At 40.1% G+C, this 11,336-nt stretch overlaps 1 protein-coding gene across 2 annotated transcripts in view; it reads left to right on the top strand.

The window, feature by feature from the left end:
- ITGB1 (integrin subunit beta 1) overlaps positions 1-10,952 on the top strand; it is a 36,726-nt gene extending 25,774 nt beyond the window's left edge. For both annotated transcript variants that reach the window (XM_017741538.1, XM_017741539.1), the window contains exons 14-16: positions 212-444; positions 2,607-2,773; positions 9,681-10,952. In XM_017741538.1, the coding sequence (XP_017597027.1) occupies positions 212-444; positions 2,607-2,773; positions 9,681-9,746 (466 nt within the window). In that variant the 3' untranslated portion in view covers positions 9,747-10,952. The remainder of the gene's footprint in view (positions 1-211; positions 445-2,606; positions 2,774-9,680) is intronic.
- Positions 10,953-11,336: the final 384 nt, after the last annotated feature.

Here is an 11,336-nt window from a genome sequence, read left to right as displayed (position 1 = left end):
TTGTGAAAAGGGCTTTTGTTAAGGTACATAAATGTTCTGACTGATATAAAGCTGTTTCTTGATTTATTTTTTCCTAACCTTTATGGCAAAAGGGTTGGTTTTTCTTGGGCTTTTTTCCTTACATTTTCTCCTTAACATTTCTTTAGATTAAATGCAAGAAATCCTCCATGAACACATTCAAAAGCGCTGCTTCTGTTTTGTCCTTCCCCAGGGACTGCGTTCAGTGCAGAGCTTTCGATAAGGGAGAGAAGAAGGAAACGTGTTCCCAGGAATGTATGCATTTCAACATGACGCGGGTGGAGAGCCGGGACAAGCTGCCGCAGCCCGGCCAGTCCGATCCCCTGTCCCACTGCAAAGAGAAGGATGTTGATGACTGCTGGTTCTACTTCACTTACTCTGTCAACTCAAATGGTGAAGCCAATGTCCACGTGGTGGAGACCCCAGGTAGGAACATGATGTTGCCTGTTCCTCCTTTGTTGTTAATTTGTGCAGTTGTTGGGTGCTACAAAGTACCTCTGGTTGATTGGGGTGAGTTGAATGCATTCAGAAACAGGTACCTGTTCCCTGAGTGATAGTTGTGCATGTCTGAGTGGCTTTAGAAAAATGTAAGTCTGCTAGATCTAGATTTTTCAAACCCTTGGGCTGACAGAAACAGATTCTGTTTTTTAAAAGCAGAAAGTCAATCAGTCATGTATATTTGTTGAAACATTTCCTGTTTGCACTTGATGTACCTTCAGGCTTATTTTATCTCTCCTGTAGCAAGTCCTATTTAGATAAAGGTTGATAATTTTTTTTTTTTTACTAGGCTTGTGCTACAGGTTATAAACAATGGTGTCTGTGGGGTTTTGATGCTTTTTTCTTTCCCTTTTCTGAATAATTTGGGATCAGTCCACATAAAATTGTGTACCATGTTGCAAACTGCTTGAATTATTTTATGCTGGCAACCTTTGCTTTTACTTAACTGAGGTACCTTCAATAATAGATCCCAAAAGCATTTTGCTTAGTTAATCCTTAATAGATCAATCTTCTAATAGAAAAAAAAGTGAGAACAATTCTATAGCTCCATCAGTAATTTACCATTTATTTACCAAGAGTATTGTTAGTTTGAATCACTGGACGTTGCATCTAACAGTACAAAATTTATGGTTTTGTACATTAGCAGTTTGTGGTCTCCTGATTTTTATAAGCCTGATAGAAAATACACACCTTAGAGATTTAGTGCTGTATTATATGCTTGAGGAATTTTCAAGAGTTGATAATTTTGATGATCATCACTTAACACAGGCCAGTGGCCAGGGGCTTTTAGAAATAAATACTGCTTCAATTCAGAATGTTTTAAATTCTTTACAAATGTAGTCCATAGTATAGGGGAGAAACTTGAGCACTGTCTCCTAGGACAAGCCATACATGCCCTACGCTTTTGAGGCCTGATCTTTTCTTCATGTATAAACTTCTGTTGCCTTAGCTCAGAGGTGAATCGAGCCCATCATGTACGAGGAGGCACCTTAATTTTGTGCCATACAAGTGCTGAAGGAACAAGCTCTGGCCAGTAGAGCTGTATTCTGTGGAGCAGACACGTGTTCCTTAGCTCCCAAGGAATTCCTTGTCGTGTCCCTTCCCACTTCCCTCACTCTTGCAGAGGCAGCTATGAAGATAAGGAGTCTGCGATGTGGGGGAAGCTGTGCTCTATTGACAGTTGTTCTATTGCACAGGAGTTGCATTAATTTGCTTCTGACTCCTTAAGTCTGTGCACTGAGCTCCGCAAAAGCCTTTCTTCAGTTTGTGATTATTGGGAATTTTATATTAATAGTGAAGTTGGCTTTTAATTTGAAGGATTATTATTTCTGTATCAGCCACTTTAAATCACTTTGCATCTCATCACAGTGCAGCTCCCTCACGGGGGGAAGTAGAGGAGCTGGCACTGATTTCTTCTCTCGGGTGACCAATGACAGGACCCAAGGGAATGGCATGAAGTTGTGTCAGGAGAGGTTTAGGCTGGGTATTAGGAAAAGTTTCTTCACCCAGAGCGTGGTTGGGCACTGGAACAGGCTCCCCAGGGCAGTGGTTGCAGTACCAAGCCTGACAGAGTTCAGGAAGCATTTGGACAATGCTCTCAGGCACAGGGTGTGACTCTTGGGGCTGTCCCATGCAGGGACAGGAGTTGGACTTGATGATCCTTGTGGGTCATTTTCAACTAAGAGTATTCTGTGTTGCTGTATGTGGGGCCTGTTCTGCTGGTCAGCATTTGTGCTCCAGATGCCACTGCCTTTGACTTGGAGCTCTTAAATGTTTAAAATACAATTGCCAGTTATTTTACTCTTAACATGTAGATAAATAGCTTAAAGGGTTAGCAGTGTATCGACTTTATCATCAGAACAGAAGTTGTTCTGTTGCTAAGATCAAACACAAATTAGAAGGATAAAAATAAGCTGGAATGTTACAGGATGTACATACTCCAAAAATTTTCTTATTTGAAAGAAAAGTAGTATTGGCATATCTGATATTCAAAATACTGGCTTCAGTACAAAATCAAATGTTAAAAGCTTCTGGATATGCATTACCTTTACTAGTTTGTAAAATTCTGTTTCCCTTGTTTTGTTCCCTAGAGTGCCCCAGTGGTCCTGACATCATTCCCATTGTAGCTGGTGTGGTTGCTGGAATTGTTCTTATTGGACTTGCATTGCTATTGATTTGGAAACTACTAATGATCATTCACGACAGAAGAGAATTTGCTAAATTTGAAAAGGAGAAGATGAATGCCAAGTGGGATACGGTGAGTCAAGCTTTCCTATGTATAAAAGCTGCAGTAGCGGAGGGAAAACAGAAGATTTTTGTTCATGTGCTTCTAAGTGTTTCAGATTGTAACCAGTCCTCCTAGAGAAGTACTTCTCAAGGCAGAAAAGAGAGTAGTAACTCGGATTTAAATAACATGTCAGAGAGAAGATGTAATGGTGTCAGAACAGCTCAGCTTTGCAGTTCTATCACGCTTTACAACATATGATTAAAACATTTATTACAAAGATGAGTCATTTCTGTAGAAGGCAAAGAAGAAAACTTTGTGCTCATTGAGGAGATCTTACAAATACTCACACAGGGTTACTTGGGAGACTTCCATAAAGTCACAAAATCATGGCTGGTGCTGGTTTGTTGAAATCTTCCCAGCTCTTTGCCAACAGAAAAATGTGCAAGAAAAACAAGCCTATGGTCTATAGGCTTTCGTAGGCTACGGAGTCACTGCCTCTGGGCAGTGTCAGGAGTCTGCTAATGAAGAACCCCTTCACTACACTTCTGTAGAAGTCAATGCCCCCATCTGCTTGATAAGAATATTTTTTTTTAATTGTCCTAGGAAGCCTTTTGGTTTTATTTAAGAAAATTAATTAATCTTGTACTGGGGAAAAATTTACTAACACTTTTCTTTATATATAGCATGATTTCTTCTCAGTGATAGTTGAATGTTGCTTTTCTTTTCCTGTTGAATTATTCGACATTGACCATTTCTTTCACTTCAGCAAGAAAATCCAATATACAAGAGCCCTATTAACAATTTCAAGAATCCAAACTATGGACGTAAAGCTGGTCTCTAAGTCTCAGTTTGTATCTCCTTTCATTTTCTTTCCTTTTTTTCCCCTTTGCATGTTACTTCAAACTCACTGTGTGTCAGTCAGTTAATCACAGTTTGAGTCTTGCTCAGTGTATCTACTGCTGCTTTGATTGTGGGGTTTCAAGAATGCAGCTTGAAAATTTTTAACTGCTTTTGACAGCAAGATTGCTTACTTACTAATACTGCCAGTACTGGCTTAAACTATTCAACAAGTGATTTTTAAAATTTTTTTGTAAATGTGCGGATACATAATAGAACAGCTCTTAGGACTGAAGAATATCTTTGGATTGCAGAGAGAGACATGGGAGGCTTTGTCTTCTATTTCCTCAAATCAGCAGTCAGTTTGCTTAAAATCAATATATTTGCTAAGCTAGATTAGATACTCCTAAAATATCCCAGCCTATAAATATCACTGTTTTTATTAGAATAGCTCTGTGAACATGCAGAGTAGCATTACTTTTTTTTTTGTAAACTGCTTCTAGTATAGAACTTGCCTGTAATTAAAGAATGAAAAGCATATACTCTACTAATTTTATAATTAAATATGCATCTTACTTTTTTCATCCTTATTTCTATTGAAACTGGCAGTAGCAAAAAAGAAGTGCAGAGATCAGAGTAGAGGGAGGGGAATGAAGAAGTTGGGAAGGCAGCACATCCATTAAACATCCATGGAGTTTTTTTCAGAAGCCAGTGGAAGGGAAGGATCTATATCTCTAATTTTACACTGTCTGCTGTCTCCCTTTTTCAGTGTTGCACTCAAAAAGGGGAGAAAGCAGAAACTGAGAGTACTTAAGCTCTTATGTGCTCTCACGGTGACAACAGTTCCAAATATTTTGTGTAGCATTCTGAGCCTTTCCCGATGAAATATACTTTCCTTTTCTCTTTGCAATCATTTCACTTTCCAGTGTGTCTAAAATGGAATGTAAGAAAATGTTCTTTTTGCCTGCTACATCGACCACATTCACCTCCTTTTCATTTTTCTTCCCAGAGTCAATTATTCTGGGGAGGAAATTGAGCTTTTGGTCCTTTCTAACATTTCACATACTCCATCTGGTTAAATTTCTTGTTACCTCTTCTTCTCCTATTCACTTAATTGTGTACTTTCTGTTGCATGCAGGACAAGCACCTAACAAGCCATACGGTGTGTAACTTCCATTCTGTGCTCTTGTTCCCTACCCTGTGACTCTTCAGGTTGTAATGTCCTTGGTGCTGCCATTTCTCCTCAAAATGTAGTTCCTGCAGAACACTTTCCTCTGGTGTAAATGAAGGGATTGACTTCTGCCTTTTTGGTTCACTCAGATGTGAAGGTTAAAAGTGTGAAAGGGTGTGTTTTGGGTTTTTTTTAAACATGACTTTATAATTTTTGGTATTCATAGAAATATTAGAACTCTGGGGAGAGAGGGAGGTGGGTTTATCCTTATATACAACTGGAAAAGAGGAGGTCAGCATTGTCAGAATAGGTGAGCCCTGAGACATAAAACAAGGTCTTCCTTTTCCCTATAGATCAGATTTTCTGGTGGTTTTAGATTATTACTGTAGCCTCACATTTAGATGAAGACTTGTCTTGTAATGTCAAGGCACCTGAAATCCCATTATAAGAAAATTACGCCCTAGTGGAGTCCCTCCAAGTGTGTGCATACACAGTTAAATTAACTCTGTGCAGTTTGTGTGACCCTTCCCCTGTCCCACAGCTATCGTCCACACGTGGGCTGGGGCTCTGTGGTGAGGGAACTGCAGCACCATGGAGTTTGTCATGGAGCAGGTTCCCAAATAGTTCCCTGGTGCTGGCCCACGATGGTGCAGATGATGCCACGGCATCATGGTGGTCAGTGCTCAAGGCAGCTGGGTCAAACCCAGTTCTGTTTGCCCGTGTTCTACCCCAATCCAGCCATAAAAGCTTTGGTGCAATCATGCTTGTAACAAGTCTAAGGATGAATTTCTTATGGACTGAAAAGCTGCATCACTAATTTAGAACACAAAGCTGCTGTTTGTAGTGAATGCCATTACCACTCCTGCATGGGGATAGCTTCTGCATTGCTAAGCATCTTCAAACAGACTCCAAATTCAGTCATCTTGAATTCCACAGGTGATAAACACATTTATATTAGACACTAAAGCTGTAGAAATTTGGTTAGCCCTATTAGCAGCTGCTCATTAAAATGGAAAAAACCCACAAACAGTACAAAGCACTCAAAATCGCAGGGACTTGTTTTTCTCCTGACTTGGATTTTATGCCTGTAACTTACCTTGCTGCTGAGTGATGAACGTGCTCTGGGAGCAGAGGTGCCATGTTTTCAGTCCCTTTCGTATAAATGACTGTGTTCAGTGAATGCTGGTTTGTGGCTCTGAGGATGGATGGAAATGGGATTAGTGGTGCTTTCTGGCGGCCGCCCAGGCCGGACCGTGGCCTCGCTTTGTCCATCCCTGGGGAAAAAAGGTTTTACAAATTCCTCTGTATCGCTGTTCATTCTAGATTAGTGTGAAGGAGATCTTATTTTTCTTTTTGATTTTGCATTTTCTAGTGGCCTTCATGCAATCTCTTTAAAATGCTTTTTCTAACACAACTGGGATAACTAATCTTGTTCTTGAAAGGAAAATCCCTTCAGCACGGGCCCAGGACGGACAGGGCCCCGTGTTCCTGAGAAATAGCGCTGGACATCAGCGGGGGCTGGAAATAGTCACAACCAGCTCTTGAACAATGTACGTGCATGAGTTTTAATTCTGTTCCTTACAGTGGGTCTTAAACCCGCTATGGAAGTATCTTAACTGAGTGTTGAAACAGTGAGTCCCTGGAGCAAAAGGAATAAGGAGGTTAATTGAACATCCTGTGTAATAGTTTCATCTTTATGCAATACTGGACTAAACTGTTGTCCTCTGAACAGCCCACTCTAGTTCAAAGTGAATATTATTGCAAGAACACAGCTCTTTATTCTCAACTGAAGGTACTTTTAAAAAGTACCGCCATCTTTATTTTACTCAGTATTTCACTCAGTCTTGTATGTAGTTATTGTTTGTTAATTTTAATTTTGGTGTAAATGTGCATGGAGTTTTCAGTTGTAGGGGCATGTGGCAAATGTGTTTTCCCTAATTCTGCATGCTTAAACCAGGGTATTCTCTGCAGTGGCATAAAGAAAAAGGGGTATTAAAAACCATAGTATTTGTCTAAGACAGCAAGTTTGGAATCCCATGTTTTAGTGGCCAAATAAAAAACTGGAATTCTTCTTATGTCTGAAAAGGTATATACCCCCTGCCAGCTGTGAGGGGCCCTGAGCAAGGTGAGCACCATGTTTGATTAGTGGATATTTATTTTAATGAAGAGCTGTCTGCAGGAGACCCCGCCGAGCCAGGGCCAAGACAGCGTGGTGGGGTATGGCTGGAACAGAAAGGGCTGTTACCAGAAGAGAGAAGGGAAGGAACTGCAGATCCATCAGGTGCCTGTGTAGTAATTATAGGCAGCAGAGCCTCAGGAGCCATTTAGCTGATCAAATGTCTAGTTGGGTTAAGCTGAATAGGTGTGAATATTGACTAAATCTCCATTATTTGCAGTGGGAACTGAGACACTCACCTGACATGGGGAGACAGTTAGGCAAGTGCTTTATCCAGTGACCTAAATCCCCCTGTCTGCTTCTGAAAAGTGCAAGTACAAGGGAAGGCAGGACAGGGTTTCAATATCCTTGTAGGGCTTATGCTAAACCAAGAATATGAAAATTTGAATTCTGACTTCTTCAAAAAGCAGTGTAGTAAAAATTTGCAATCTTATTATGCAAATTGTATTTTAAGCCTGATTTCAGGTCCAAATCAGTTGTATGAGTAGCACCTAGCAAATTTCCAAGTTTTAGTCCTAACCTTTGGACCCATTTCTAGACTATCTGGTAGAAGTTACCTCTCTTCTACAAACTAGAAGATGTAAGTGTATACCCCCTGCACGTACTGGGGGGAGTCTGTTGTGTAAAATGGTGGAGGCTAACAGCACAGTGTAACAACTATTGCGTAATGCCTTGCCATGGGAGGGCTGGGCAATAACTTCTGCTCTGTCTATGATGCAGCCTCTGAAGCTTACAGACTTCCTCTGCATCATAAACTTTATTGGTTTATATTTACATTTTTAAGAATTCTCCATTAAAACTTTTCAAGGAAATAACATACATTCCCAAGAACTTTGAGGCATTAAGAGATACTTCAGTACCAGATTAAATCACTCATCCCTGGATGTTTTTCCCGTTTCATTTGCATATTACTATTGCAAACCCTTTGCTAAAAATACTGGGGAAGGTCATAATTTGTCTTGGTTAATTCATCTGTCTGAGAACTAGCCACATCACACAATTTCCATGATTTAAAATTTAAAAACTTCCAGCCAAATGTTACTCCTCATCCCTTCCCAGACCAGTAGGTGATACACTTTTAATCAAGACAGCATTTGCTTGGGAACTGATAGAAGGGGGAAGGGTCTTTTGTTGTTACTCCGTATTTGTGAAGTACAGCCAGCACTGAACACCCAGCTCCTCCTTCAACTCTGTCCAGGTGACAGTGACTTCGATCTTGAGAAGACTGAACAGAGAACTTTGACTTCCATTGTCTGGCAATCCAAGTTCTGGCTGGACAGGTCTCTTGGATCAAGGCAAGACTGGATGCGCCATCTTGCTCTTTGCATGTTAGAGAAGCTGGCTTTGAGGAGAAATACCCTTTTCCTGTGAAAGGAACCACAACAGCAGCTACATGGTCTCCCTCAGCAGCAGCCACTGTTGTTGGGGTAGACCAGTTACTCGTCCTATAGTGGGCTTTGCAAACAGAAGTCAACAAACTTCTCAGGGACCATGATACAAAAATTTCACACCAAGTGAGGTTCTTGCTTGCCTTGTCACTTTTGGCACGTTCTGTGGTATTCCTAGCTGATTTTCCAGGTTTATGACCCTGAAAAATAGACACCTGATGTTTGTGCATCCTTTATTGAGTGTAGGAAAAACAGATTTAACCTGAAATATTGTAAATAGAGTTGAATATTAATAGAGTTGAATTAATACATTGATACAGACCATCTCAGACTGGGGGGAGCTTTGAAGGGACAGAGATTGCCTTACTGCTGCTGAAGGCAGGGGTTCAGCCCTGACCAGAAAAGCACTCAGGCTGACATCTGCACTGAGCTGGATTTTCTCAGGAATCAGTTGTGTATGCACAGAAGAGCTTCGTGCTGGCAGGCAACATTCATTTACATTGAGGTTCAGGCTGTGATAAGAGCTCAGAGCTGCAGCTCCAGGCCATTCCAGCAGTGGTCTTTTCTCCTGTGAAGATTTATCTGTTAATTTTGAGTTCAAGCTGTTCATCTGAGGTGTGCAAGGATGTCATAAATGGAGTAAGATTTACTGAGATAGAAGGAAACCTGGGAAAAAAGGAAGCTTAAAATAAGTTTAATTTAGGGGTTTTTAAATCTCAGCAAGTGAAATGTAAGCAATTGTTCTGTAGGCTTGTCTCATATCAGTAGAAACAATATTTTTATTACAGCATCTGCACCAGTACAGAAGGTTCTTTGTTTTATCTGTACATTTTGCCCTTATGGGGGGTGGGGAGGCCTGCAGGAATAAAATGAGAATGATGAATCCTGAATGTTCACTATAAATCTTGACTGTGTATTAGCAAAATACTAGAAGTCTTTCCATTTTGTTTTTAGAATTAAATTACAATGTAAGATAAGCTATTTAAATGTCTGTTATAGCCAGATTTGGTCTGTGGTCAGTCCTGGTGTCAAACAATGTTGTTTACAATTCTATTGTTTATAAAATGCCCTGGGCTGCAGAGCCCTGGGTGATGGCTCAGCCACGATGAGCCTGTGAGGTTCAACTGCCTCCAAGGAATTCTGTGGTGCAAATGGAACAGGATCCTGCTAACCCTTTGCTTTATTTATTAGCTGTGCATGCCTTTGTTCAAGTTGCTAGAAGGAAAACTAGTTTGACTTAAGTTGTTTGTGTGTACAAACAAAGCATTAATGGGTAATTTCTTATGCTAATTTTTATGCTTTTTGCAAACACATTTCTTATTTCGTATCTTTAAATGTTAATGTAATGTTTTTTTCTTTTTCTAGGGTGAAAATCCTATTTACAAGAGTGCAGTGACGACTGTGGTCAATCCTAAATATGAGGGAAAATGAACACTGCTTGTATAACTTCACAACACTGTATGCAGCATAGCAATTTTTGTAGTCACAATAAGATAGATTTAGGGCAAACTGCAGTGATTTTACTAATTCATTACATATAGGTTTGTTTTCCTGTGTGAAAATGTACCATATGTAATTTTTTTGTTTTAATTTTTTGTTTGTTTTTGGTTTTTTGTTTTGTTGGGGTTTTTTTTTTTTTTTTTTCCAAATGAGAGTAATTGGTGCCAGAGGTTGGACGACAAAAAAACAAAACTTGAGACTGTGTAGCCTAGTCAGGCCAGGTCACATGGTGCCTTTCTGACCTTTCCCATTCCCGTGCTGTGAATCCAGGTCTTCTGCAGGGCGTGATGCTGCATGGCGTGACTGGGAGGGAAGGGGTTAAAGCAATCAGCATGAGGGCTCTGCCTAGCCATTTAGTATTAAACTTCTTAGCTTTACAGGGAAATCAGGGCTTGAGTTTGCAGATATAATTAAACTCATGTAGCATGGAGGTGGAGGTTAATTGGTCTTTGACTTGCTAGATGTATGATTAAGTATTTGGTAAGTTGAGTAAGCTGGAAGGGAGCAGTGTTGAAGACTGAAAAGTGTGTGCATACTTATCTTTGATTTTCAAATTGCATATTGCCAGGTTATGGTTAAAATGAAAGGGTTTGAGAAGAATGTTTGGAAGGAAAAAATAGCTTTAAAACATGTGCCATTACTGAAGAAGTTGCTGACTGGTAACTTGCTTAGATTTTCTTTGTAAATTCAAGCCCTGGGTGGCAGTATCATGAAGTACCTTACCAAGACATCCTCAGATCACCTAAGGGCCTTACGTGATGCTGTGTCTTTATTGTGTAATGTTTCTTTGGTTTAAAGCCTGGTGCTTTGTCACCTTCTAATCTTTTTAACGTATTTGGTTGCGATTCTTTTTGTAATGTTTTTGTATCAACACAAGCTTTTTTTTTCCTCTTTTTTTTTTTTTGAGCAGTCTTAGCTGTAAATTTGCCTTGACCCTGTAGCTAAGATTGCATAGTTTGTCATGTGATGAGTCTCACATCATTCTTGACATGTGCCATGTATATTTGCCTCTGACCATTCAAACTGCATCATAGTCATATTCTTGTTTTAAGTGCCTTTTTATTTTAACAGATGTTCACTTTTTACAGTGCTATTACTGAAGTTATTTATTAAATAAAAGTACCTTAAAATACTTGATCTCATCTCTTTATCTTGTAGAAGTTGATACTATTCAGAAAACCTGAGAATTGCATCTCTGCAAGGTAATAATTGTTGTTGTAAAAACACCAAATGTGCCGTGAAAGTAGTTAAGTTGATCTTGGGTAACAAACATGAGCTGTTGTAAACCTGTTCGTGTTTCCCAGTGCTGTGTCCTGTGTGTGCTCTGTGTGTGCACAGATGTTCTCTGTGTGTGCACTGCCTGCAGAGCCTTGCTGTGAATGCACACTCCAGCTCACCTTGTGATGGACCTGGGGACACAGAGCTGCTGCAGTCTGGCTGCTTGTGGGCTCCTGGCTGTGGCAACAGGAGCATTTTCTGGTGGTTGGTGCCAATGAGAGCAAACTCACAGATGAGAAAAAG

Source organism: Corvus brachyrhynchos, unplaced genomic scaffold, assembly GCF_000691975.1.
Source record: "Corvus brachyrhynchos isolate BGI_N302 unplaced genomic scaffold, ASM69197v1 scaffold167, whole genome shotgun sequence".
Classification (NCBI taxonomy): domain Eukaryota; kingdom Metazoa; phylum Chordata; class Aves; order Passeriformes; family Corvidae; genus Corvus; species Corvus brachyrhynchos.
This window is presented reverse-complemented; position numbering and strand designations above follow the sequence as displayed.